The 27,007-nt window shown below is 45.2% G+C and overlaps 7 protein-coding genes across 8 annotated transcripts in view; 3 read left to right on the forward strand and 4 right to left on the reverse strand.

Annotated features, from left to right (window-relative positions):
• Positions 1-704: 704 nt before the first annotated feature.
• Positions 705-4,302, reverse strand: calhm1b (calcium homeostasis modulator 1b). The gene is made up of 3 exons (XM_030094530.1): positions 4,191-4,302; positions 2,928-3,518; positions 705-1,767 (listed from the first exon to the last, which is right to left on the reverse strand). Exons 2-3 carry the CDS (start codon positions 3,471-3,473, stop codon positions 1,258-1,260), a joined length of 1,056 nt encoding a protein of 351 aa, XP_029950390.1. The 5' UTR covers positions 3,474-3,518; positions 4,191-4,302; the 3' UTR covers positions 705-1,257.
• Positions 4,303-5,636: 1,334 nt separating this feature from the next.
• Positions 5,637-9,142, forward strand: LOC115390313 (inositol 1,4,5-trisphosphate receptor-interacting protein). Its single transcript, XM_030094119.1, has 2 exons — positions 5,637-5,756; positions 5,999-9,142. Exon 2 carries the CDS (start codon positions 6,014-6,016, stop codon positions 7,934-7,936), a length of 1,923 nt encoding a protein of 640 aa, XP_029949979.1. The 5' UTR covers positions 5,637-5,756; positions 5,999-6,013; the 3' UTR covers positions 7,937-9,142.
• Positions 7,988-10,280, reverse strand: zp3c (zona pellucida glycoprotein 3c). Its single transcript, XM_030093424.1, has 9 exons — positions 10,230-10,280; positions 9,629-9,844; positions 9,443-9,549; positions 9,278-9,381; positions 8,836-9,019; positions 8,645-8,768; positions 8,490-8,578; positions 8,335-8,412; positions 7,988-8,194 (listed from the first exon to the last, which is right to left on the reverse strand). The coding sequence occupies exons 1-9, from the start codon at positions 10,278-10,280 to the stop codon at positions 8,155-8,157; spliced, it is 993 nt and encodes a 330-aa protein (XP_029949284.1). The 3' UTR covers positions 7,988-8,154.
• A 1,400-nt stretch (positions 10,281-11,680) lies between these two features.
• Positions 11,681-15,492, forward strand: LOC115390640 (ras-related protein Rab-40C-like). Its single transcript, XM_030094569.1, has 6 exons — positions 11,681-12,342; positions 12,438-12,498; positions 12,602-12,662; positions 13,502-13,579; positions 13,727-13,949; positions 14,499-15,492. Exons 1-6 carry the CDS (start codon positions 12,189-12,191, stop codon positions 14,798-14,800), a joined length of 879 nt encoding a protein of 292 aa, XP_029950429.1. The 5' UTR covers positions 11,681-12,188; the 3' UTR covers positions 14,801-15,492.
• Positions 15,493-17,979: 2,487 nt separating this feature from the next.
• On the forward strand, positions 17,980-19,660 carry wfikkn1 (WAP, follistatin/kazal, immunoglobulin, kunitz and netrin domain containing 1). Its single transcript, XM_030093425.1, has 2 exons — positions 17,980-18,020; positions 18,193-19,660. The coding sequence occupies exons 1-2, from the start codon at positions 17,980-17,982 to the stop codon at positions 19,658-19,660; spliced, it is 1,509 nt and encodes a 502-aa protein (XP_029949285.1).
• A 36-nt stretch (positions 19,661-19,696) lies between these two features.
• Positions 19,697-23,916, reverse strand: mettl26 (methyltransferase like 26). 2 transcript variants are annotated; one of them, XM_030093763.1, is made up of 6 exons: positions 23,561-23,916; positions 23,099-23,261; positions 20,783-20,842; positions 20,629-20,696; positions 20,473-20,551; positions 19,697-20,382 (listed from the first exon to the last, which is right to left on the reverse strand). In XM_030093763.1, exons 1-6 carry the CDS (start codon positions 23,752-23,754, stop codon positions 20,326-20,328), a joined length of 621 nt encoding a protein of 206 aa, XP_029949623.1. In that variant the 5' UTR covers positions 23,755-23,916; the 3' UTR covers positions 19,697-20,325. The 2 variants fall into 2 exon arrangements, with proteins under 2 accessions (XP_029949623.1, XP_029949624.1); XM_030093764.1 differs by having other exon boundaries at positions 23,099-23,256; positions 23,561-23,775.
• Positions 23,917-25,014: 1,098 nt separating this feature from the next.
• The window catches only part of LOC115389858 (girdin-like), a 28,249-nt gene continuing 26,256 nt past the window's right edge, over positions 25,015-27,007 (reverse strand). The window contains exons 28-29 of the mRNA XM_030093426.1: positions 26,361-26,426; positions 25,015-26,084 (exon numbers count right to left, since the gene is read on the reverse strand). Coding sequence (XP_029949286.1) covers positions 25,015-26,084; positions 26,361-26,426 — 1,136 coding nt within the window. The remainder of the gene's footprint in view (positions 26,085-26,360; positions 26,427-27,007) is intronic.

Raw genomic sequence — 27,007 nt, forward strand, 5'->3', positions numbered from 1 at the left:
ATGACATGACTCCCGAGTACCGAGGAACAGCTGGATCGGCTGCACAGATGCATGAGCCTAAATACAGGCCTTAATACACCACAGGCATTGTTGGGCGTGTGCAGGTTTCCAGAGCCGTGCACGGGGCGTGCAGCAGCTGCAGGCCCGTGTTGTCATTGTTGGCATGAAGGGTGGTGGTTTGGGTAACGGCACAGCCTCCAGGGAAAGACATCACTGGATCAACAACTCCCTGAAGACAGATAACCAGATGAACATGCTAACATGGGGCGCACGCTCAATAGTTCCAGTTTGAAATGTACTGAAAGTGATTGTTTTTTTTTGTGAGTAATGCTCTAATGGAGAGCGACTGGGAGAGCGAGGCGCCCTGCAAGAAAATGAGAGCAATGCAAATGCTGACCTTGTTTTCTTTGGTGACATGTAAATTGTTTTGACTGCCACAACCTTTTGTTTTTGCATAAATCGCGGGTTTGCCTGATCGCAAATTACTGTAGCATTGTAGGGGGATCCGCTCCGAACAGAGGGAACTGACCCAGGGTTGTGAGTTGAACAGCAATCTCTTACTTAGCCAAACAGCTGCTCATACCAGACCAAACCGCTACACGTATAAAAGTGACCAAGGAAGTCACTTGTGTTAGAATCTGTTTTATATGGCAGAATTGACATGCATGAAGCTTTTTGTGTTTTTCTTAAATCCATGTTTCAGCTTCTCGCTTTCAGTGAGGGAATATTTAGAACATCTCTGCACTTGAGTGCAACTCAAACATCCGGTAGTGCAGCTATTGACGAGAACCCTCTAGTGCGCCGTAACATCATTTTACTATCAGTCCGATACAAGCTGTTCTTATGAGCAGCCGAGAACTTACAGACGTCAGGGTTTGTCTTTGTCAGCTTAAAGAGCAACGGCAGAGGAGTTTTACAGCAATGAATCCTGATGAATGAGGTTAAACACTCTGAGGAAGAAGTAAAAACAACTGGTTTGTCACCACGCCTATTAGATTATAATGATCTGCATGTGAAACAAATGAATCTGTTATTTCTCTTTTATCGGAATAATGTTCAAGTATTGTAAATATCTGTAAACTATCATCAGTCAAACTATCTCACTCACAAACACCAGATTAAACTCAGCATAATGACGCATGGTGATCATTCCAAATTCCAGAAGACATTACTAACAAATTCTGTCTGTATCTTGGGAATACAGTCTGACTGCCAGAAAAATCCAACAGCAGGATTTCATTTGGTCCTCTGGACTGCTCAGACCTTGCTGTAATACACAGCCCATTCCTTTTTCTCCACATCATGGGTGTGTCCCTTCACAAACCCGTTGGCCATTCCATTGATGTTTCCATTCAGTTTGCCATTGTTCTGCTGATCCATGAGGTCCTTTCTCAGAGCTAAAGCTGGCTTACAGGTGTGCCAGTTCCACAACACCTTGTTCATGTCATCCTGGGCCCTGATGCCCAGCAGCTTCTCCTCGTCGCTCCGCTTTTTGTCTTCGTCGTCCTCGTCGTCGCTGTCGCTCCTGCGATGGCGGTGCAGGTTCTGCATCTCCCCGCTGATGTTCTCAAAGTACTGGTGGATGCAGACTTTGGCAAAGCTCTTGGCGTGCTCCTTGCAGGTCTCGTCGAACATCTTGCGCTCGATGTCGATGTAATGGGACCAGTACTTGGTTTTCAGGAAGGCGGCCTGGGTGAAGCAAGGCCGGATGGCGCGGATCAGAAAGGCAGTGAAGGTCATCATGAGCAGAAACATCCATCCACAAGCCTGCAAAACACGGGTTTCAGGACAAGCATTGACTACATGGCTACCCAAACACTCACCATCAAGGGTTTGGGTGAATCTTGAAATACCAAGTCAGTTAATCTGTCTTCAAACCTCCTGAAGTTATTTGGTCATATTTTCAGATGTGAATTTCAGTGTTTTCAGCAGCGCACTGAAAGTTTCCGAGCTCATTAACACAATGTGAAAATCAGCAGCGTTTCACAGATGTGTTACTTTCAAACCTGTATAATTGCCCCTCAGCTGATCAAAGCCCTAAATAACAGAGTGAGATAATTTTTTTCTGAAGGACTGGAATAGGTCCCAGTCCCATGAATAATAAATTTGACGACTTATCCGGCCCTCTAATAAGCCACCAGGAAGGGTTGAGTGGCTCAAAGAGTGAAGAGACATACAGTCTGAGAGAGAGGTTCAAGTCGCGGCAGTCACTGAAGAATAAAGTAAAGGAAAAAAAAATTAAATGAGCTGGAAATTAAAAATGCTGAGTGGAATGACAAACGGGTCTGTCGTCTGGATTTATAAAATACTGAGGCTGCAAATCCCCACAAAGTCCTTCAGTTGATGGAATCGGTTTGAATTAAGTTGATTAGTCATATTTTCGAAGCCTTCAATTAATTTTAGGATCTGGATTTTTGTTTGAAGGCTGATGGTTCACGTGGCTGACCGGTTCCCCATCTCACCTGATCCATATGTTAAACCCACCGGAGAAAACGAAGAGCAATTCCTGCCACTGGTCAGATGGCCATTCTTTAACATTACATCACACCGCTCTGCTTTCGGCTCCTTTGTCTGTGACCTTATTGTCACTGTTGCTCGTAGTGCCAAGTATTCATACTGGTTTCTATTTTGCCATCAGTGCCGGTGGTTTTACTGCTACATAAAAGCCCTGTGACGTCCTTTAAGCGTGACACAAAAACATTGAGTGTTATTGATTCTGGCTCAAATTGAGGTAATTCAGCATCTTCTGATGTGAATCTTGTGAGTTTTCATGAAACAGGGAGTCTACTGAGACACTGAGGGTGCAGTAATGCTAAAGTAAAGCCATTCATGCCTTCAGTGGTCGTGAGAATAGTCCTGCTCAAAATGTTTTATTTCCAGAAAGGTATGAGTGGAATATCTTTCATAAAACATAAAGTCTACTCTACCTGTGAGATGCACTTGATGTATCGGGATGCTGCCACTCGTACTTCCTGATGCTCGAACAGATCTTTGCAGGGAATCTTTGCCAGAACTTTTATCTTCTCCGCCTCCGACATCCCTCTAAGAATGCTGTAGTTCCCAAACCTGTCCAGATCCAAGTCAACGCTGAAAGCGCACAGGAAGCTCTTTCCGTCCATGAGCGTGACGGACACCCACACCGCAGGGGCGATCAGGGACCTCTGGGTGATGGAGCAGAACATGTAGCGCAGGATGGTGGGATCCTTCGTCCTCCTCCCGGTCGGCCTCCTCCACTCCTCCGCCAGCACCGACACGTTGTTGTTCAAAACAAAACCCAACAGGAAGAACCAGATCGGAGGGATGAAGAGCAGTCCGATCCCATAGGTGTAGTTGTATTCCGGCATGCAGGGGCAGCTGAACTCGAAGGCGGAGTACATCTGGGCACTGGCGAGCGCCATGATGCCACAGATCCCGTTCATGAAAGACTCCTGGTTGGACTGGAGGAACTGGAACATCATACGAAACTTATCCATCTTGAAAGGCTTTATGGAAAAGCTCTGGATTCAATGCAGATAAATCTGTGAAAAAAGTAAAATAAAACATCAGATGAACATGAAAGAAACGTAGATCACCTTTTTTGTATGAATCACCTTAAATCCAGTTTTCAGGTGAAGCTGTTCTTGCTGTCTGAAATGAAGGTTTGTAGGTTTTGTGAACGTGTGCAAATGTTTTCATCTGACTAATTCTGTGTTATGGATTAAATGTTTGTCTCAATCTTGGAAAAAGACAAGTAATTATTGTCTTCCAGGATCATATAATCCATAAAAAAGACCATTAAAAAGAGCTTAAATCAGACAAAGTGGATTTTATTGAATTTATTTAATGTTACAGACCATTCAGTCAGTAGTTGTTGATAAACTGTAAGTGATTAAAAAATTTAAATACATGATCAGATCAGCAGTTCTGTGATAGTAAATCCTCAAATTGGTGAAATTCATTTTAGATTGAGAAGCTACCCTCAGCTTACAGTTGTGATAAATGAATTTAAGAGTTAAATGAAGCATGTTTAAGATATTTGTTTGTCATTACCAATAATGACAAAAACATGTTGTGAAAATGTGTCACAAGGTTTTTATCTTAGTGAGTAGCAGCTACGTTTCAACAAGATGCCATTAGTTTGCTATAGACACCACGATACGATAATATTTCTGTGGATATTTCTCAAAAAGTGAAATTATAATCAAACCTACCTTTTTATTCTGGAGCTTGAGAGAGGAGGAAAACTTTAAAATCACACAGCGTCAGTGTCCATAATAGATAACTTGTAGTTTTCTTTACGCTTGGTAAACATTGTAGCTTTGACTGACTGAAATGTGAGTGCCGAGCTCTCCGGTGATGCTGAAAAGTTCAAAGCAGACCACATTATTCACCATCACGCTCCTCCCTGCTCAGACACCTGCATGTGACGTAACCGAGGATCCTCACTAGAAGTTCACTTTCTCCCAGTAAACCCCCCAAAGTCATCAAAAATAAAGCAGAATCCTTTCAACTTTGCTTTCTTGGATTCAATAATAGCGTGAAGTTTGGTGTTTTTAGAGTCAAGCATGTGAGCTTTGAGGGTGCCTTGTTGCTCATGTGTCACTAAACAACACCGGCATGCAAACAGCCTCCAGCCATTCAAATATCGGCGGCTTCGGCTGGAAAATTTGGTTTTGTCCCAGAGGTGAGGGGTGATTTTGCTCCGCCTGCTCGTCCAGAGCCAAAAAAATCAGGGGAAAAGGTGGCTTGTGACATGCAAAATGTCATCAGTGTGAGTTTCATATTATCCCCTGCACACACCTGGACCCACTGAATGAAACCGAGCTCGACAAACCAGTCAGAAGCCCACAGGAAGATAAAAGGCCGGATCTCGCTCTGCCAATGTTGTGGATTATCGGCTGTCTCATATGAAACATCCACCCCGAGCTTCGTAGGAACAAAAACAAAGACGTGTGTGGATTTTTCTCTTTTGATAGGTGCAAATCATTCGTATAAAACGGACAGTGAGCCTGGAGCGACAATTCAAAGCCTGAACTTCATGCTGACTTTAGTGGGGGTGGATTATTCCTGATTATCCTCACAGGGCTCAGTGATTGGTTGAATTCTACAAGATTGTTAAATCATTATTCATTATTGTGGTTGCTAGGAATACACCCACTTATCTGAGCCACTGTTTTCTATCAGGAAGGTCATTACTTTCTCAGTGGTGAGTGAGCATGTTGCTTCCCTACCCCAGCCAACCTCGGCAGATAACAAATCCACTTTCTCAGGCCTTTAATCTGCAAGTCAGGATGATCTCCTCCTCCTCTCAAACACTGCACGCTAGATAACTAAATAAATGGTCCTTTTATATTATTTTGTGAAATTAGGTCAGTTTCCAGGAGTGATTGCATAATCACTTTAGTTTTTCTTTTTTTGCAGTTCATAAATACATCTTGTACTTTTCTTTGTGCGTGCGCTCCTCTCCTACTTTTGATCGAAACTGTGTAATGGTCCATTTCAGTACGTTTTGAAGCCGCATGCAGTTGAAATTACAGGAAGTGTGCTGCGCTATCTTTTCTCATCTGTGTATTGCACAGAAGAAATGTCACAGTCGAGCACATGGGCAGGGTGAGCAGGAAATAAGTCACGGAAGACAAACTACATCTAAAATAGGAAGAGATCACAGAGCTTGTGGCTGTGAAAGGTGGCGCCTGTTTCCTCTTTTTTTTTATCTTTTCACACACACACACAACACCGGAACGTTGCATTATTAAGACAAACTGCTGCTCATTTCGGTGCGTATCCATTTTCTTCTTTAATATTTGTGTGCAATGAGTAACAATGTTTCGTAGTGCAGCGACAATATGAAATAAGTGAAGGTTTCAGGACCATTGAGGAAGTCACCCGAGCCGCTGCATCATTGTGAAATTTGCTTTATGGTGTCATACGAAAAGCAAATGTATTTATTTTGCATATTTCAATCTGGTGCATTTTTTTAAACACCCGCTTTAAATACTCCTGTTTAATCCATTCACAGACATCACGTCCAGTGATGATGCAAGAAACTCTGCTGCGGGTGTTTATGGTGGCTCTGAGTCTCATCCTGTGCCCGAGGGACGAGCCTGGAGTCCAGGACTGGGATTATATCACGGTGAGCGTGCAAAACCATGACGGGAATCTGCTGAGAGGGACAGAGGAACTGCACCGAGGAGCAGCATCTGTCGGGGAGGAAATCGCTCTCAGTGGCAACAAAGAAAAGCGAGACGACATAAGAAATATCCTTCTGGAACAAAATCACCCTGACCGACCTGTCACTGGAAAAGATGAATTGTCTGATACGACTGTCATCGGCCGAGACAACGCTGATCAAGGAGGAGGAGGGGACATTTTCACGGCTAAATTGGATCCAAGTCAGCCGTCGCAGGAGTATAATGAAACGGAGAGTAATCTGAGGACTTCACAAGTCTCCAGCAAGCAAAATGCAAACCATATTCAGACTGATGGGCCTTTCAGAGAGCCGGACGGACCGCAGGGACGACATGAGAAACCTGACAAGGACAAGTTTGGCTCTGGAGGAACAGAAGGGCCCCTTTCACATGTCTACGCTTCATCATCTGAAAATGAGACGGGAGAGGAGGCCGTCGCAGAGTGGGAGGAATATCTCTGGTACATTTGGAACACATTTTCCATCATTTACATGGTTCACTTCTTTAGAAAATACCACAGTAGAAGCCTTCAAAATAACCAGAAGAATTTTCCAGCGCTATGCACTGTTGCTGATGTAACATTACCAGATTCCAACAGCCTGCAGAACTTTCATACCAAATGTAGTCAGACTGCATCTGAAAAGAAGTGGGAAGGTGAATTCTTGGACGGGTTTGCTGATGACCTACTGGAGGCCATGAGGAGTATCAACGTTAAACGTGGAGGCATGGTGATAGGAGACTTTCAGAGGATCAACAGACGTGAGATCATCGTTCCTTTCACTCCACCTGAACCCTACAGCTTCCAGTGTTTCCTCTCTAACAATCAGACCAGTTATTCCTCCCAAATGCAGGCCTGTGGTCAAATAAAGGTGGTGGAAAAAATCCGAAACCAGAACGGCTGCCCCTGTCAGTCCTCCAACGCCGACGACATGGTTTGTCTCCTGCACGGCGACAACGAGAAGGTGAAGACACAAACCGTTGACGCTTGCGACGGTCCTTTTTGCCACGAGCGCACCCCTTTCCTGTCAAAGTCACACATTAGTAGATGGTTTCAGAGCACCATCAAACTGGCCTGGGGACTGATTTCACATAAATACCAGTTTGAGCTCAGCTTCTGCTCCATTGATGTTCTGACCATTCGATTCAGATCAGGGAAGAAGATCAGCTTCAAGATGAAGCCAGTAGTTAAAAGCAACGAGGCTCATTTCTCAATCACCCCTTGGCCCTCAAACGACCCAGATTCTCTCTGGACGCTGTCCCTGACCACCTATGAGGAGCAGCTCCTACAACACTTCTCCAAGCAACTGCCTGAAAACTCCTGCCACTTAGAGGTTCTTGAAATTGCACTTTTCCTTCACCGGAGACAGAAGGCATTGACGGGAAGTAGCGCTCTGAAGGAGTTTCACTTCAAAACAGCACTCCTTCATCTCCTACTAAGCAAAGATCCAGCACAATGGAAACCAAACGACATCGTTTCAAGGCTACGGGACTTGTTCAGAGTCATAGAGACCAGCCTTGAAAACAAGGTGCTGAACCACCCTCTTGTTGGAAACCCTTCAACTGCTATTGAGCTGCCAGCCGAGTTCACCAAAGCAAAGCCAGTGAATCTCTTCCATCCCCTTGTGGTGCATGAATGTATGCACAGAAATGCTGCGGCACATTTTCAGGAGATGCTGAGGAACACTCGTTTAATAATAGATGATTACACATCAGAGTCGACTCAAGTCAAGGCATCTGATCAACCTAAACTGCAAAGTTCTACACCGTAGACACATGAAGTGGGCTTATGTGGTGCAAAAAAACGAGTCACTTATAAGAAGGCTTTTCATTTATTTAAAAGATCATTTCTACACATCACGTTCAGTATTAAACATTGATGGAACTTATGAAGGAATTCTTATCAGCAACCTCCTCCAGCGATGGATCAACCTCGGCCTCAGAAGATTCCTTCAGAGGATCAACCTCCAAAAGGCCCTCATCGCTGGTCTCAACCTTCCAGGACCGACTGGAGATTACAGCACTGGACGCAGCTGAAATGAAAAATATTTATTCTTTTTCAGGGAGAGACTATTTATACCTCATTACTGGTTGTTTAAAAAGGAAAATGTCTCTTGTATAGACTTACACCAATATACAAGTTGAGCTTTTTAAATGTAAATAATTATACTTGCCTCTTGGGTGCGGTGACGGACAAGTCGATTCACAACAATCGCACACCGAGTTCGGACCATGGAGCTCCTTCCATCTGAACCACAAACAGAAGGGTTTTGGTCAGAATGACCCACATGAGGCAACTCTTCGACGTCTTTGAACTGAACTCACTTTTTGCTGACTGGGTCAAAGTTGCAGGCCTTTGAACTTGGCGTTGGAGTGAGCGGACCCACATAGATCTGACAGTGCATGAAGAGTTGCTGAAAGAAAGCTCTCAGTTAGCATAAGTTTCATCCAGGGCTGGCCCACCTGACCTGTGGCAGTACCTGTGTCGAGGCAGAAGAGGCCTGGTCCTTGAAAATGAAAGCAGGCACAGTGAACCTCTGAATCTTCTTCTGGTTGCCTTTGATGAACGCAGATGTTGGCGTGATCTTGCTCTCAATCATACAGCTGGAAGGTGAATTATGTCAGTACCCACAGCCAAATGTCCTCTTTAGTTGTGGGAAACTTTGATTACCCTTGGTTGTCGATGACTGTGTAGCTCGGACTTGCGTTGGGGTTTTGGGAGATCGTGATGTGGCATTTCTGAATGTAAACCCGCTTCTGTCCCGCACTCGTCATGCTGCTAGGTCCACCGGCCTGAAAGAACATTGGCTGTCCCAAAACGAAGGTTCTGGATCCCATGATGTTGTTTCCAGATTCTTCAGTAAACGGGACATCCAACGGACAGAAGGAAGAAAAAAAAAAAAAAAAAGACATGCTTGAGCAGGACAACAGTGTTAAACAGCTGACATGTATGTTTCTGAAAGAGTTTGAGTTTCAACTGTTTCAGTATCCTGACAATACATGTATACTGTGTTTTTATATGTGAGGAGGATAATAAAAATGTGTCAAACTAAAAACCAGTATCAAGTTGTCGTCCAAATGAAGTTTGACAAATATCATGTTGATGCGCTTACCATCCTGAGGCGTGAGAACAAAAGTGCTTCTGGACGGGAGTTGCCTGTATACCGTGCCCCCTTGTATTTGAGGAATGAATCCAACTTTATAAGAGTGGAAAAATCTGAAAAAACAAATAGTTTTTAAAACAAAACAGAATTAAACCTGAAGACGCAACGACTTACCTGGGGTATCGACACTGCAGCTTAACTTCAAATGGCAGGTCCCTCAGAATCGGGGTGTTTGGATGAAAGGTGAGCACTATGCTTATGATCACACAGTCTTTGTTACTCTGGAACACAAACATTTCTCTTGGTTTCAGTTTTAAATATAAAAACAATTTACTGAAAAGGGTAAATAAAAAATCTCACCATTTTTTTGAATCCGCAGTTGGACTTCAGGGCGTGCAAAAGGAAGAAATGCTCTTTCTTGCCTGCATTAACTGGACAGCGTCCAAGTTTCAAAAACTTATACGCATGCGGCGTTTTGAACATATCTCTTCTGACTCTCACATACATCCTGTCAATATGACACAAAACTTCAATGTCCTTGGACTTGTCCGATCCACCTTCAGGAATAGTGGTAACCTGAGGATCAAGTAGAATTTTCCTTGCCGGTTCAGGGAGAGGTCTGGCACCCCTCTCTGGTTTGAAGAGCTTTGTCATCTGTTCATCAGAGACAATCACATACTCTGGATATCTCCTAGCTTCAGATGGACCCGTCCGGGATTTGGCCTTCGGTGCAGGAGCTTCTTTTTCTTCTTCATCCGACTCCTTTATTTCCTTCCATTCAAATTCAGGATCTTGCATATGTGATGCATCGCCCTCTCTGCCTTCAATCTGATCACTAAAAACAAAAGACAGCAGGGACAGAAGCTCGATATGCAGCAGCAACCTCATTTTCTCACCAGCAGCTACTTCCCACTGCTGACCCCTCCACCTCAACCAGTGCAGTGTGATCACCAGAGAGCACCTGGTCTTTGTATTCTGCAATCAGGAGAGACGCTGCACAGCTGGGAGACATGTTAACTAACCACAACCAATGAGAGGTGGCCGACAATAATCACTTTCGTCCTCATCTGTCCTAAAACAAGCAGGTAAAAGTGCATCACAGCAACAATCCCTACATCAGTTTCAAAAGTTGTATCATGAAAATATGTGTCTGCAATGAGGAAAATTCAGTTCATTTGAAAAAATTCAATACTTATAAAAAAATCTAAGTAAAAAACATTTGCCAAATGTTTGGTACTTTAGTGGGTCGGATTGCAGCCTGTTTTTGTATGGTTTTGTCCCACGGGCCTGATGTTAATACTCCTGATTTAAATTAAATTCAATAGTAGAGGTCTGAAATATTTAGGTGGCTTTGCTAATACCACATTATATTATAGAACAATAGTATTCAAAAGTTTATATGTATGACAACAATATTTTATACAAGCCCAATGAGAATTTTAATCTTTAAAGTTCTCAGAACACTGAAGCCTTTTCTATACCCTTTCATAAAAGCTGCATGCTTAATTGAGAGGAATTACAGAAACATTCTGTGTGTTGTTTTTTTTTAGTTGCACTATATAGAACATCTGCAGGAGGGACTTCTCATCTGAACCAGGTGTTTTACAGATGGTTGCAGTAATTATTTTTTTTCATAATAAAAAATATAACTTTGGCAGTCCTTCTTTGAAAATGTATATATTGCACACTGAGTTCTGAGTCCTGATACCTAATGCAATTAAAACATGAATCTCTGGTGTCATTTGCAGTGAAAACTACAACAATCTCACATGACTAAGCATAGTGACAGTGGAGAGCAGGATAAGGGGATAGTAATAGAATATGGAAATAGTTACAGTTAAACAGACTCATCATACTTGATTAATTCCATCCATCTTCACCGCTTAAATTGGTGCAGATTGGAGTTGCAGCCACAGTTGATGAGGGTCAAGGGTCTTGCTCAGGGAGTTGCAGTCATGGCTCACCAGCTGTTGGATCTGAACCGGTGACTTCCTGATCACAAACCCACATAACCCTTAGGTCACCACTTCCACTAAATTGTGGCTCCTCCGGCATGTGGCAAACTATTTACTCTGGTCATGGTGTGCAACAAGGAGTTTTAGGTTTTCACTTGAAAAGTAGTTCAGAAAGTAAGCAACAGTCAGTCGTTCAGTAAGCTGGGCCTCAGCCTCAAAGCCAACTGTCAGTGAGTTTGTAAAAGCATGCATAATGCAACAACTACAGAATTAAATGTTTATTTCATGTCTTCATCTGCACCACAACACAGACAGCTTTTTAAATTTGAATTCAAATGTTACTACCGTACTTTTTACAATGAAGCTGGGCGGAACTGAAATGAGATAAATGTTAATGAACTGTATAAAACTGTATGAAATGTTTTTGAACTCATGCCCGGATGTGACGCAGCCATGACGTCACCACCCGGAAGTTCCAGCACATACACTCTGGATGTACGTTGTTCTCGGAGGCTGGTCATCTTTTGTTCGCGTTTTTCTCTGAAACACAGCCAAAACTGTCGTGCGTTTTGTGGTGGAGTGTCGTTATTTGCGGGATTACACAGCGCAGGTCCACTCTTGTGCTTCAGTTTGTGGCTAAAATGCGTTACGATCGTTCGTGTTAGCTGGCGAGCTAACGAGCCTGCTAGCATCGAAGCTTGTTTTGATTATTAATGTGTAGAGTACCGACGCTGCCGTAGATCAGAGCCCGGCATATTTTATCTACTCCTTAACAAAAATCAAATCAAGGGGATTTATTAGTTAAAAAACCCGCATAGAGGTAGATATTATCTTTAACGCGGGTAGCGCACGAGCTAATTGGTTAGCAAACGTCAGTCGGCGCTCAGCCCGGGGGCGTCTGTTCTGGTTCCCCCTGAAGAGTGGACGTTTTCCGAGCTTGAAAAGCTCTCTGTGAACCGGAGCCAATGCGTGGGATGATGGGGACTCAGAGTAGCCCTGTAAAGAGTTACGATTACCTCTTGAAATTTCTCCTGGTGGGGGACAGCGACGTGGGGAAGGGAGAGATCTTGGACAGTTTGCAGGACGGGTCGGTGGAGTCTCCGTATGCCTACAGCAGCGGTGAGGACCGGTCTCTACTCAGATTACCCATTTATTAATGATGTGTTGAGTTATTATTAATACATCACTGCTTTAAACTATTCTCCTGTTTCTAGGGATCGATTACAAAACCACTACGATTCTTCTGGATGGGAGAAGAGTGAAGTTGGAGTTGTGGTAAGCAGTAAAATTAATAATAATAATAAAAATAAAGCTAGAATGTGATTATTAATCCCGTGATATACTGGTATGTTTACATATTTTTCTGTTTCACTCAAAGGGACACATCAGGACAAGGAAGATTCTGTACTATCTTCAGATCTTACTCTCGTGGAGCACAGGTAAACATGCTCACATTTTTAGAATTATTGTTTTGAGCTGTTGCCCTTGACAACTTGTTCTTCATGAGTAAACTAATAACTAGGCAGTGTAATTAGCACACAAAATGGGTATTGTACGGCAAAGTTTCTGGGTCTTTCTGTGTGGAGTTTGCATGTTTTTCCTCTGAGTACCACAGCTCAGTCACACCGGTTATCAGTGTTGTTGTTTGTGCTGTATGGTGACTCCTGCGTTAGATATGTGATACACAACCAGCCTGGTGTGTCCACTGCCCTTTGCCTTGTGTTGGCTGGGACAAAGGAAGACACAGAAGGTGCATGGACTAAAGAATAGAGGCGCTGTTATGAGGAAAAATACGATAAGAACACATAACCGAATGTTGATGCTGTGCTTTAACTTTGTGTTGGAAACTCATTGGCCAGAAGGTTTTGGGGGCAAAGCCATTTTAAAGCCCAGTAAATTACAAGAACAGTCCTTTATGAGAGCTGAGCTTTCTTACATAGCTTCAAATAAGTCTTTTTTTTTTTTTTTTACTGAATGTTTAAGCAGGTTAGGCAATTTATTTGTTCTTCTAGATGTTTGTTAACCTCTGTGCTGAACACGTCTTCAGCTGACTAGCTTTTTAGAACTTCTTTGCTCCAGTTGCATCTGTAATTGATATCAGGGTTTGGTCAGTTCTGCAGCCTACATCGATGTAGATGGACAGTTTGTTTTAGTGCACACAGATGGAATGGATTTACTGATTAACTCAGTCTCATGCAAACTTTTAAAATGAATGATGTGGAACAGTTAATAACATGCTTTTTTTGTGTTTTAACAATGTCATCTGTTCCTTCCACAGGGCATCCTTCTTGTGTATGACATTACCAATGGCTGGTCATTTGATGGCATCGATCGTTGGATTAGAGAAATTGATGAGGTAAACCACAACATGAGTTTTCTTTGTGTCTTTCCAAGCAAAAGAGAGTCCATCAGCTATGTCTACTCATAATATGACGCTGATCAGTTAGCGTAGCATGGTGGTGTCTCGTGGGACGGTACAGCAGTTTCCTTTTCTTTCCCCCAGCATGCCCCAGGAGTGCCCAGGATCCTCGTGGGAAACCGGCTCCACCTGGCTTTCAAGCGACAGGTGCCGACCGAGCAGGCCAGAGCGTATGCAGAGAAGAACAGCATGACTTTCTTCGAGGTCAGTCCACTCTGCAACTTCAACGTCATCGAGTCGTTCACCGAGCTCTCCCGCATCGTGCTGATGAGGCACGGGATGGAGAAGTTCTGGAGGCCCAACAGAGGTGCGTAGCTCCATGTTTATTTCTAACTTTGGATCTCTGTTTAACAATTAGGAAGTGTTTTTTTTCTTCTTCTGCACACATTAGATCTAGAACTAACTTGATGCAGGATTTATTTATTCTTCTAGCCACAAATCTGATTTACACTTCGCTGTTTTTTCCACCACTACAGTGCTCACTCATCTGCCCACACACACTTTATGATCTCATACACACTCTTCTACCTTGTGTGGCAAAGCGCCATTTCATTGGCCATATATGCTGACATGCAGCGTGTGAATCAGAGCTGTCAAACATAAGGCCCCTGGGCCAAAACTGGCCCCCAAGAGGCTCCAGTCTGGCCTGTCAAGACACCAAGCAAATGTGAAGTTTTCCAAGAAAACTTACTTTTTAAGAAAACTAATTTCCTAAGAGTATCAGACACTGAGACCTGAGCTGAGATCTTGCTGATGCTGCTATGAAAGCTAGATAGTTTTAGTAGACGGTAGATCGTAGCCATTGTACCTACACCTCTTGTGACTGACGGTTCATCTTTGCCCCGTTGATCTGCAGTGTTCAGCCTGCAGGATCTGTGCTGCCGATCGATCGTCTCCTGCACGCCGGTGCACCTCATCGACAAACTGCCCCTCCCCGTGGCCATAAAGTCTCACCTCAAGTCCTTCTCCATGGCCAACGGCATGAACGCCGTCATGATGCACGGACGCTCGTACTCGGTGGCCAACAGCGCGGCCTCGGGAGGCAGTGGCGGCGGGAGCAAAGGGAACAGTCTGAAACGCTCAAAGTCCTTCAGGCCCCCACAGAGTCCTCCGAAGAACTCCTCGCTGTCCTCGAAGGGGAACTGTAAGATCTCATAGTGAAGGAGTCTCCCACCGCCAGCCTCTGCCGGGCTAGTATTAAGTGTTGTTGCTCCAAGAGGTCATCAGGCCAGGGGAAAGCAAGGAGAGCTGGCAGCACCGTTCATCTGAAACAGATATAGCTGTGAACTTACCTTGACCTTTGGGGACTGGTTGGATGGGTTTCTGTTCTCTTTGCGCTTACGGGTGCCATCTTGTGGATGTTCGTTTACCTGTACCCTTCACTACGGGGGCTCACTGTGACCACGCCGGACAAGATTTTCACGGGATCAGCGGATGTGAACGGAGGATTATTGCTCACCTGTCAACACTACAAACGAGCGGATGCACAACGACTCGCTTTCATGTGCAAAAGGATTGTTTTTCCTGGTATTTAAAGTCGGACTCGAAGCTGTAAATATACTGTTTGTGTTGTTCTTGTTCTGTGTTTCTGTGCGTGGGGGGGGCGGGGGCGAGCTTTTAATACTCGTTTGGTCTTGAATTATTTTTGGAGGTCTGCTTTTTGATGTCGTGTGTCTTCTGCCTTTTTATATCCCATTGAGAAACGACTCCACAACCCGGCGGGTGGCGAGCCACCGATTCAAAACCAGAGACGAGTCATGTGTTAAATAAGTCCGGCCTGAATCGAATGTCACCAGAAGAGCAGATGCGGTCTCCCAGACGGGCTCCAGGGGAAGAAAAAAAAACTAGGGTTAACAATTGAGAAACATGGTGGGCCTTCGCTCCACTTTACATGTGAAAGCCGAGCTTGCCTCGTTTGCGGGACTTTCCGGAGCGCCCCCTAAATTTCAGCCCAAATGAATTCACTCTCCATCTCAATCCATCATGAGTTCAGACACGTGTTTGCTCACTCTGACCTACAAATCCACCACTCTTTATCACACCGCTGCTTTAACGGTTCACGCCGTTCCCAGCATGAAAATTGTTTTTATTCGCTGAACGGGAATGAATTATTCCTTGGCGAGAAAGCCATGCACAAACACTTGTACAGGTCGTTCATCATTGCCATTTAACTTCATGAATTCAGCATTTTTAGCATTCGTTCTTAAAAGAGACGCGTGAGAGGAATGTTTTGAACTGGGTTGCTTGTTTGGATATTTCATGTACATGTTCAGTATTTATGAATGTAAAATGAATTATTTTCTCTCTTGTGGTGACGTGTGAAGTGGGGAGCTGTCGGCTGCACAGTTTGTGGTGGTTTCATCCCGCATTGCTGCTTGTTTTGACTATTTTGTACTATTGCTGCTGAAGTTACATCTGAACCTGTGCGTGCGTGCGTGCGTGTGTGTGTGTAATCGGTGGGGTAACAGTGGTTGTTTACAATGTAGTGTCACAATGCAGGAACCATGCAACGACATCTGCAGAAAAGGCACAGTATTTTAACCAAAACTTGTGATACTTTCCTTTTAACAATTGAATGCGAACGTGTTTATCCTCATAATAACTTCCATTTTTGTTCCATGCCTACGCACGAGGTCACAGAGGGCGAATCGAGGCGGTGCATGTGTCATACCGGCGCTTTGAAAGCACTGTGTGTAAACGTTTAATGATTGTTACTACCGGAGCTGTGTGTCTCAAGGTTTGCCATCAATTCCAGTTTGGTGTCCATCTGGAGCGATCCTCCATCAAAATAAAGAGTAAAACCTACGACGCGTTCGCCGCATTATTCTCTCCTTCAAACATCGATCGAGGTCACTGTGGGAATTGTGGGAGATGGTTTTTTTTGTTTCCTTTGTGCGATCGGGGGCCAGCGCCGGTGTGGAGGTGCCATAAAGCCGGTGGTGGTGGTGGAGGGGCCGCTGAATTGATTATCTGCTCCTTCGGTATTGGCCAGTTTTTTGGATAAACGGGCATCATCTCTGCAGGGCCTGAAAGCAGCGCGGTCAGAAGTCACCCAAAGGTTGCGGGGTCACTTCCAAAGAAAGGATGAGGGGAGCTGCTTCTCATCATCCCCCCGCCCGCCCCCCCAACCGCAGGCCGCCCACGCCCCACCCCCGGCCAAAAAAACATGGGTCACACACTGCTGAAAATGTGGCGCTTTACGTTTTCCCACCTGACCGCGGCATCTCTGAGCTCAGCGCGAATGAGAGACGCTGGTAAATTGACCCGCGTCTAGACAAGGAGGATGTAAACGCCTTGTTTTCTTTTTTTTCCTCTTTTTTTTTTTTTTTTTTTTTTTTGTTGCTAGACAGGACGCGACACGCCCCATGTTTGGGTTTTTACGCTCACATTGCGCACAGGAAGCCCTCCACAGTTTGGACCTTTTGAGCTGAAACTACTCATCACTGCTTCCAACATTTAAAAAAAAAAGAGGAAAAAAAACTGCAGTGATGCCATTATAATTAGTAATAAACACCTGATTTGCTGTATTCATGACATGCAACACCCCTATAAATTCTGTCTGGACACATTTAACGTTGGGTTTCTCACCGGAACGCGTAGCTCCGTGCGCACGGTTGTTAAGACAGCTCGCATGTTTTCTTTGATGTTTTTACAATGTTTGTCCAGTTGCTTAGTGCATGGTGCTGCTTCATAAAAGTTTCAGACACTGGACGACCACGGGGGCGGTCAGAGGGGCTGCCCTTTCCACCTCCATTCACACTCTGAAAGGCTGATGTTGCGTCTTTCGCTCTCATTGTGCAGTTTGGTTCGTTTATTTCGCAGCTCGGGGAGGCGGAGTGGCTAATTGTTGCATGCACGTTTGATTATCAAAATTTTTTTTAATGCACCACAACCGCATCCCTTCACACAGGACCGGGGTTTATTGGAATCGCCACGTCCAGCACGTTTTCTCCTTGTTTTGATCCCTTGGATTACTATTTTCCTCTTTGCGCGCAGCAAACCGATCTTGTTTACGCGCAGGGCAACTGGAACTCGACCACGACCGAATTAGTTTTCCGAAGACTCAAATGAGGAATGGAAATACTTGCTGGACGACCCGTGCAAAAAACCAACCATGTATGAAATTCCCCTCCAACTCCTGGATGAAAGGCGAACAAAGGATACTAGTTGGCGTAACGCCCCCGGCTCGAAAAAGCTTCCAGGAGGGACACGTGTGTGTTTGTTGATACTTGTGTTTTGCGATTTGCTCCGTCTGTCTTTGTGTACAAGCGTGACGGAAACCAAGGTGAAACATGACGGATTTTGTCCCAACAAACTGAACTCCAATCTCTGGGTTGATGCGCAAAGCACCTGCGAGAGGGAATGCAACATCGACGAGGTGAGATTATTAAATCCAACATGTGCACCACTGTTAGAAACTACACATTTCAGATTTTGTGTGTGTCTGCATTTTAGAAATAATATATAAAAATACTTACTTGCTGCATGCTCTGTGTGTAGGACTGTGCTGACTTTGAGAAGTGCTGCACCAACGTGTGTGGCCTCAACAGTTGTGTTGCTGCTCGTTTCTGGGATGGCACCCCGGCTCAGCCGCACGGAGAGGGCGAAGGGAAGGGAGAGGAGGGCCCTGCCTCCACAGCCACCTGCGAAGGCTTCATCTGTAGCCAGCAGGGAGCGACCTGCGACATCTGGGACGGGCAACCCATCTGCAAGTGCCAGGACCGCTGCGAGAAGGAGCCCAACTTCACCTGCGCGTCGGACGGCCTCACGTACTTCAACCGCTGCTACATGGACGCCGAGGCCTGCATCCGGGGCGTGACTTTAACCGTGATCCCCTGTCGCTTCTACCTCGCCGGGCCTCACACCAGCCCCCTGCCCGAGGACACCACGGCGAACCCCACCCCCACGTCCTCGCAGGAGGACCCCATGGCTCCCACGCTCTACTCCAACCCTCACCACCAGTCCATCTACGTCGGAGGCACCGTCAGCTTCCACTGCGACGTCATCGGCGTGCCCAGGCCCGACGTGACCTGGGAAAAGCAGAGCGACCGGCGCGAACGGCTGGTCATGAGGCCCGACCAGATGTACGGCAACGTGGTGATCACCAACATCGGGCAGCTGGTCATCTACAACGCCCAGGTGTGGGACACGGGCATCTACACCTGCATCGCTCGCAACTCGGTCGGAGTTCTCCGCGCAGACTACCCGCTGTCCGTCATCCGCAGGGCCGACGACGATTTCTCCGAGGACCCCGAGATGCCCATGGGGCGCCCCTTCTCGCCGGCAGACTGCCTGGCCGAGGCGGACCTGCGGGTGTGCAGCGGCGAGCGCCACGTCGACTGGTACTACGACAGCAAGCTGGGCTCCTGCGTGGCCTTCAGCAACGGCGGCTGCGACGACAGCCGCAACCGGTTTGAGACCTACGAGGAGTGCAAGGCGTCCTGCCAGCGGGAGGGGATGGGGATCTGCTTCCTGCCCGCTGTGCAGGGACCCTGCAAAGCCTGGGAGGCCCGCTGGGCCTGGAACTCGGTGATGAAGCAGTGCCAGGCCTTCGCCTACGGCGGCTGCCACGGGAACGCCAACAGCTTTCTCACTAAAAAGGAGTGTGAAGCCAACTGCCCGCAGCCCAAGAGGAGGCCTTGTAAGGCTTGTCGAGTGAAGGGGAAAATGGTTCCCAGCCTGTGCCGCAGCGATTTTGCGATAGTGGGGCGGCTGACGGAGCTGGTGGAGGATCTGGACTCCGGGCTGGCCCGCTTTAGCTTGGAGGAGGTCCTGAGGGACGAGAAGATGGGCTTGACGTTCTTCAACACCAAACACCTGGAGGTGACCATCGCCAAGATCGACTGGAGCTGCCCCTGCCCCAACATCACCGTGGAGGAAAACCCCCTGCTGGTGATGGGCGTGGTCCAGGAGGGCATGGCCATCATCCAGTCCGACAGCTACGTCCGAGCCATCACCGAGCGGAGGCTCAAGAAGCTGCGCGACGTTCTGAGGAAAAAGACGTGCGCGGCGGCGTGAGAGTCACGTGACTCTCAAAATGACAAACACCAGAGCTGAGAAGGAAACGGTTTAATTCCTCTTAAGATCAAAACACAATATCATGAAAATCACATTCAGTAAGTTATAAGTATCACATGAAGTATTCAGTCCAACACGCCCGTACTCCATTCCAGATGTGTTGTGAGGCCATTTTCATCAAGAAGTTTAAATATGATTATTAAAACATATAATAGTCTGGATTTTTCAGCTTGTGACGCAAAAAAAAAAAAGTCTACTTTACCTCTAATTTTACATGTTTTGGCTTTATTTGATGTATACATAGGAATTGTTATTTTTCATTGAAGTTTTTCAATCTAATGTATTGTGTATTTCCTCTAAAAGCACTTCTTCTACGTTACTTTTTACAGCTAAAAAATAGAAAATGAATGGGGGGGGGGGGCTGTCAGGTAGATTTAATACGTAGGCAACTTATCTGTGAGCTTTAATAATTTCACTCAAATGTGCAATACAGAAGAATACATTGTGCCATAGATGAGAGTGCGTCTAACGGATGGGTGGAACACCATATGGGGGAAACACCGTTCATTTACAGGTCTGGAGAATTTGGCAATGTATCCGAGCGTCAAGTGTTAAGTTAAGGCGCTTCGACCCCTCCGAGTCCAGAAAACTGACGTGAAGACGAGTCACACCAAACTCTCCTTTCTGAACAGAAGGCATTTGTTGTTTGCAGGCATGTCCACCTAGGAAAGAAATAAGAAAAAAAAAACAGTTTTAAATCAATGATTACACTGTTTTTGTTGTTTTCAAGGTGAGAGAGCCAAACCGCGTACCATCTTTTCCAGATATAAACCACTTCTCTGTGCCAAAGTGTGAAGGAGCGAGATATCCCTCAGACCCCATTCTGGATTCCTGGAAGATAAAATCCGAAGTTTAGATTAAATATATCAGCTCTGAGTTTAACCGAGGAGACTTCCAGAGCGCCGTACCTCTGCCGTAGACTGTAGTCAAACTCAATGTTACTCTGAGGAGTGATCTGGCCGTTCACTGCATACGGCTGAGGGAAGCAACAAAACATTCTGTTCAGCTTGATAGCATCACGTGGTTTGTGTTTATGCTGTGAAATGTTTTATTGTCACTCACCCCGTATGTCAATAGGAGACCTTGTGGCTTCAGCACCGCTCCGGCTCCTTTGAATAAACCCTACAAGAAAACAGTAATCGTCTTCAGGGCAAAAGCAAAGGACGGGAGTGCTGGTTGAGTGGCAGGAGGAGCGACAGAGGTCTGTTTTTTTATAGCTGGAATCACCCGAGGCAGACGCTGTAAAGGGACGCTGCTTCCAGCCATTATCTCGGGAGTCATGCATTTAAAGGGCTGTAGTGTAAATACACTCTGGGTGCATATGAACAACATTATTTCCACTTTACGTAACCTAAAGATCGGCGCAAGTACATGTTTCAGTGGACGCTAAAGTAGGTCAATATTGAAAGGGAAAATAATTCCGCGGATCAAATAATATGAGAGCAGATGTTCGCTTGTTTGTGATTTTTCTTTTTCTGTCTGTAAAGATTGATTTCTGGGATTCATTTTCGCTTTTGCTCTTGTGCAAAATGGATCAAGTGAGAGAAAAACATCCTCCCCTCATGTCTCAGAAATGGTACTGAAGTGAACAGTACACTGAATATTGCAGCGGAGGCAAACACAGGGGCTTCAGACAGCACAGTTGAGAGATCAGGACTTCTACAATAGTGCCATAAATGTAAATTCAGATTTAGACTTTTAAGGTTTCCTTTGTTTTGATGCATGCACAAAACGAAACAATTACCACCAAAAATGTTAACAACCTTCACATTAAGCCAATCTTAATGAAACTTTCTGGTGCAAAACACACTGAAATGTCTTAAAAAAAAAAACTTGTGCTATAGCTGTTGCTTTACCCATGTTTTTACAAACTCACCCTGATATTTTTTTCAATTTCCTTGGTGGTTTTGTGGGCCGGATTCAAGCCTCATGTGGGCCACTTTTGACTCACAGGCCTTATGTTTGACGCCACGGAAATAGGTGCTTTCAATGTAGGGCACACAGAAAAGTCCATAGATGTCAAACTTTGAGTATTATATATTTCGGGATAATATTTATCAGAGTGTGATTTGCAATTGAAAGTAATTCCTCAGCAAATTTGACCAAAACATGTCAAACGGGTGTATTTTAAAATCTGAAAAAGCTGCCACGTCTCAGGCCTTCAAAGTGAAACTCGTGAAGAACTCTGAACTTCAACCACACACCATTTGCCTTAAATCGAGTGCTGCGGTACACTGTGACACATGACGTGTTGACACGTAGTAATAGAAGCTACTAGAAACTAGAATGTGTTTTAATTTTCTCCATAATTAAATGAACTCCATATTTAGTGTATAAAAATGTGAAGATAGACTTGTGTTTTAATGAAATGAATATTTTTTTACCCTCTGCTCATTGTTCCATTATCTGATTGTCTCCTATATTTAGTCAACACATAATTAATCTGTGGATTAAAAAAAAAAAAAAAAAAAAATCCTCCATTGGTCTGTTGGTCATGATTGTGTCTTTTAAAAATGTTGGATTGTAAATGTTTAGTTCTTCATATATACACACACACTGAAGTCTGCTTTAGAATTTTAATCTCTCCTCACAGCAAATTCAGTCACGGAAATGTGTGTTTCACAAAATTCTTTGTAGCTTTGCCCTTCAAAATTCAAGAGAAACTAAATCCTGCTTTTTGGCGCCACCTTACTGAGGCCTGAGTCACACTTTGCTTTAACCTTTTGTTCTTGCAGGAAACCATTTTTTTTTTAATTAATGTATCTCTTACAGTGTTATTGAAAACCAACAGTGGTAAACTAAGGGAGATACTAACAAAAAGGAAAAAACGAGTTAGATCATTTGGAGGATTTTATTATAATAGTTAAAACAATGTAGTCCTTAGGCTGTATGGTGCTGCAGTGGTTGCATGACCCTGCCTCATAGAGTGAAGGTCATGAGTTCAAATACCTTTCTGCAGAGTTTGCATGCCTTCTGTGTGTGTGTGTTTCCTTTGATGAACTCATGACACGTCCAGGTATAACCTGCCTTCACCCACAGTGGTACAGAGGATGGATAAACATTGTATTGGAGGAAAGGGGAAAAACCAACAGGAGGAAATACGTGCGATTTTGGTCAGTTTTATACCACTCTTCAAATGATCTCATTATGTAACGGTGTCTCTTTATACAGAGTTTAAAGCATTCAGTTATAGGAATGTCCATCAAGAGCACCTTGGGCTTAAAATGTTCATTTTGTACACGTTTAGTGATTGCCCTACAAGGGTTTCTTTCAAGTAGCCCACTTTATCAGCTGCTAATTCACTTCAGCCAGGACCTTTAGTCCTTGGGTTATGTAAAACCAATCAGAGCATGCCTGTATCTGAAGCGGCAGTCCTACCTCTGTACATGCCAAAGGAGAAATATGAATCATGTTGATGTTGAGCACCAGGTCGAGGCTCTCGGGCTGAATCCCTCCCCAGTACTGATGGGGCAGAGAAGCATCCAGGTGGATGGCAGGCATCACATTGTGGAGCTGGTAGTGAGCTCTGTACGCTTCTATACTGAGAATAGAAACAAAAGACACGATTGTTGTTGTAGGAGCTCTCCAGCAAAACACACCTGATCAGCAGAGGATGCCGAGTTTAGAGGAGGATGGACGGTGGGATGTTGGGTAAAGGCATACAATGTAAAAAGGACATTTCCCTTATGTTAACTTCAGGACGATGATGGGAAAGTAATAATGAGAAAATCTGATTCAGAATAAACCACTGAACGCACCTGTTTCATAAGGAGAGTGAGTGATGGGTCTGGATTACACCTGAGCAGATTACATTACATAATGTGGAATGAGCGCATCTACCTGGCCAGGGACTGGCGGTCGTACTCGGAGGGCTGCCACATGATGTTCCGCAGGGCCTGGGCGAAGTGGGTGACATGCTGTCCGGTCCCGGAGGAGATCTCCAGAGCCTGCAGGGGTCTCCCCGGGTTCACGGCGTCCCGGAGCACCGCCAGGATCGGCTCCTTGTTCCTCTCCGCGGCGGCGGCGCACAGCATCGTGCCAAAGAAGAGCCTACGAACAAAGTCCTGCAGATTTGTAGCGATAGATCAGACTGGTCCGATCCTCCCCGGCAGGTCTGAAGCGTTAGATTAGATCTGAGTCGCTCTGACTGATCCCACTCCACCCACGATGTTTTGTTTTTCACTCAAAATGGTCCATTTCCGCATCGCCCCCACGTGACCAGGCGGAGCGGCCAATAGGAGCGGAGCAGGCGGGGACAAAGGCCCCGCCCCCTTATAGAAAGATGACATTACCCCAAACCATACATTTCACACAGTTTGGTTTTATTTAAGGGAAAATAGCATTCAGGTTCACAGCTTTACAAAATGTACACATATCCCCACCGATGAACAAAGAAAGCAATAACTTAAATGTTTTATATCAGTAACGGAAGGATATAAATAAAGACACCAAGGGCTAAATAATATTTTAACAAATACAAATAACAGGATTGTCAAGGTGGCAAAGAGAAAGGTAAACACGTCAGATACACAAACATAGTCTAATTATTTGTTAGTGAAAAGGGCAAGTCTTAAATTTTAATTTTTTAATTGACAATCAGAGAAATTTGCATGTAGAATAATATTGTACAGTCAGTGGCCCAGCATGTTAAGTCAAGAACCCAGGCTTGAATCAGAAGTTTAAATGACACACTTCCCTGTAAAAGCAGCACCTGAATAGACACATATGACTCTTTCAGTAAAGATGACACTTTCTGGTTTATTAATAAAATGAAAAAAGTTTAAAATTGTGAAAAAAAAGCACTTGAAAATGGCTGGAATCAAGCTCACCTTTTGAATGTACACATTTAGGTGTGTTACAGTGAGTGTCATGAAAACTAACTTGGTAGCCACTGTATTTATGATTTGACTGATTATTATCAGCTTTATAACCTCACAGCAAGAATGTTTCTGGTTCAGATCAAACAAGCGTTGCTTTGTGGAGTTTGCATGTTCTTACTGGGCCTCTGTAGACTAATTGGTAATTGGTGAAGTAAATGTGTGTGTGATGGAGTGGATCTTTTTGAGACATAAGGTGGCACAGTCCAGCTTCAGCTTCAGTGCGTTCGGTCAGTTGGGGACCTCAAACAGCCTCTTTGTTATCATGTTTCTCCGTGTTTACCCTGTGATGTGTTTGTGTGATCTGTTCAGGGGCGTTGTCTTCATTTTTTGTTGTTTAATTAGAATATATATATATAAGCTGACTTGAGCTTGAGCCCCGTCACAAACTGGCTCAGACAAACTGAGTGCCTTTTTTTAAGCAATTGTGAGCAGCTCGTTCCTGTTTTGCTCTTCAGATTGCTGGTTCTCCTCACCGAGCTGTGTCTGTGGAGTGTTTTCAGTGGATTCTGGGTTCTCGAGGGGGCAGTTCTCATCTAAATTTGGACAGAGAAAAATCTGGCTGCTATCAAGCACATCCAGATTAGTTGTGGCAGTGAGAGCAGAATCACTGAAGATTGTGTTTGAGAAGACGGAGTTAAAAGTGAACGAGGAGCCAAAGAGTGGCTCCTGCACGGGAGATTTGGGCCGGTCGGCGGGAACAACAACAGCTGGATCTCTTGGAGGTTTGACAGGAGGGATAGGCTCAGGCTCACTTTTCTTCACATCTGTCTCTGCTTGTTGATTCTTTTCGTCTGGATTTTCTTTCTCCCCCGAGGCCTCCGCAGGAAGCGGGTCTTTCTGGACCATCACCTTGCAGTCGCTGCTGACGCTGGAGCGCCGGGACGAGCCCTCCGCTGTGGAAATGACGCTGCTGGCTCGGGGCAGGCTTTTGGGGGATTTGAAGCCCTTGAGTCGGCCCTCTTTCTCCAGAGGCGTGGAGAAGCAGTTCAGGCAGCCCGACATTGACGACGACTTTCCTTGCACATAGAGGACCGTGATTGGCGAATACGCAGAGGCACGGGTAGTTTCAGCTTTACAAGCACTCAGTTTTGAATTCATCTCATTCAACTCGGGGTTGATTTTGCCCGTTCCCGAGGAATCTGATGAGCGACGCGTCACTTTTGGTCTGGACCCCCTCCGGATGCTTCTCGTACCCCTAGTAAACCAGAATTCCTGGGACGAGGGATCTTTTTGTTTCATCGTGGACTGAACATCTGCGTTGTGGCTGTTTTTAGCGGGCATGGTGGAGGCCTTCTCCTTGTGCGGCTGCTTGGTGTTGTGCTGCGGCGTGGAGGTGTCGCTGGGTGGCGGGTAGGACGAGGAGCAGCGGCGTGACGGGGGCTGCTGCACCGGGCTGCTGCCGTTCGACCACGGCTCGTTCTCAAGACTCAGGCTGAACTCACCGCTGCTCTCACTTTGGGCTCGACTCTGGACGCCGTTTAGCCCTGGAAAGAAAATATAGGATTCATTTTGGAGTAAACAATGTGAAAAAAAAAAGGAAATGTTCCATCATGAAAACATCTGCCTGTCACACAGTACTCCTAATGACCAACAGGGAGCAGCAGAGTCAAGCAATCCAAACTGTTGTCTTTACTGAACAGGAAGGAGATTAATATGAAACAAGGTCATGATAGCAATTTGATGGATTTACTCTAATTCCTGAGCTGGTTATACATCTGTACGGCTGTGCTGCTGAATCCTCTGAATCCAGAAGGTTTTACCGTGATGTTGCAGCTCGTCATTGTCTTCAAATCCAGATGGCACCGGGCTATCGTTCGAGTCTTTGTCTATAGGACACAAAAAGAGAAATCACTGAGAGTTTATTCATGATTTTTCAATAATTTAACACTTGTAGCAGCTATCTCTACATGAGACAAGTCAAACAAAGCAGCTGGTGTTGGATGCCAGTACCTGCCACCCAGAGCTCAGAGGAATCTGCAGTGGTGTTGAGGTGGCCAGATGGCAGAGCGCTTGGATGGTGATGATGATGATGGTGGAGGACGGACAAGATGGAGGTGGTAAGAGATGAGGTCAGTGGGTCTTTCCCGCCCAGATCCGCATCGGCCTCTGATCCTTCCAGCTGTTCTGAGCTGTTAGCCCATCGCTTGACCTCAAATGGGGCCGAGGGAAAGGCTAAGCTGCTCAAGGCTACATTGTTGGATGAAGGAATGGGAGAGGTGGGCAGTGGATGATGGGAAGGGATGGGCAGGTGAAATGGTCATGGAGATTAGGATCCTTTTCTTATATGATGCTCTAATTCTGCACTTTTCCAAGGAAAGTAGATACAGATTCTTTAAAACTTCATCAAAATGACTAAAAACAGCCTCTACCCTCGAGCAGATACGTCCCAGAGATGGAACAATCCCCA

The sequence above is a fragment of the Salarias fasciatus genome, chromosome 6 (assembly GCF_902148845.1).
Source record: "Salarias fasciatus chromosome 6, fSalaFa1.1, whole genome shotgun sequence".
NCBI lineage: Eukaryota > Metazoa > Chordata > Actinopteri > Blenniiformes > Blenniidae > Salarias > Salarias fasciatus.

Coding starts and splice junctions, on each gene's coding strand:
- mettl26 (XM_030093763.1), bottom strand. CDS start 23,754: ATGCTGTGCGCCGCCGCCGCGGAGAGGAACAAGGAGCCGATCCTGGCG. Junction 20,843..23,098: donor CTCCTTTGGCATGTACAGAG/GTAGGACTGCCG, acceptor GTTTTCTTGTAG/GGTTTATTCAAAGGAGCCGG. Junction 20,383..20,472: donor GTTTATATCTGGAAAAGATG/GTACGCGGTTTG, acceptor TTTCTTTCCTAG/GTGGACATGCCTGCAAACAA.
- calhm1b (XM_030094530.1), bottom strand. CDS start 3,473: ATGGATAAGTTTCGTATGATGTTCCAGTTCCTCCAGTCCAACCAGGAG. Junction 1,768..2,927: donor ACATCAAGTGCATCTCACAG/GTAGAGTAGACT, acceptor CGTGTTTTGCAG/GCTTGTGGATGGATGTTTCT.
- wfikkn1 (XM_030093425.1), top strand. CDS start 17,980: ATGCGCAAAGCACCTGCGAGAGGGAATGCAACATCGACGAG. Junction 18,021..18,192: donor GGGAATGCAACATCGACGAG/GTGAGATTATTA, acceptor TGGCCTCAACAG/TTGTGTTGCTGCTCGTTTCT.
- zp3c (XM_030093424.1), bottom strand. CDS start 10,280: ATGTCTCCCAGCTGTGCAGCGTCTCTCCTGATTGCAGAATACAAAGAC. Junction 9,382..9,442: donor CTGCAGTGTCGATACCCCAG/GTAAGTCGTTGC, acceptor TTGTTTTTTCAG/ATTTTTCCACTCTTATAAAG. Junction 8,195..8,334: donor TCACCGCACCCAAGAGGCAA/GTATAATTATTT, acceptor TCATTTCAGCTG/CGTCCAGTGCTGTAATCTCC.
- LOC115390313 (XM_030094119.1), top strand. CDS start 6,014: ATGATGCAAGAAACTCTGCTGCGGGTGTTTATGGTGGCTCTGAGTCTC.
- LOC115390640 (XM_030094569.1), top strand. CDS start 12,189: ATGCGTGGGATGATGGGGACTCAGAGTAGCCCTGTAAAGAGTTACGAT. Junction 12,663..13,501: donor CTTACTCTCGTGGAGCACAG/GTAAACATGCTC, acceptor TTCCTTCCACAG/GGCATCCTTCTTGTGTATGA. Junction 13,580..13,726: donor GGATTAGAGAAATTGATGAG/GTAAACCACAAC, acceptor TCTTTCCCCCAG/CATGCCCCAGGAGTGCCCAG.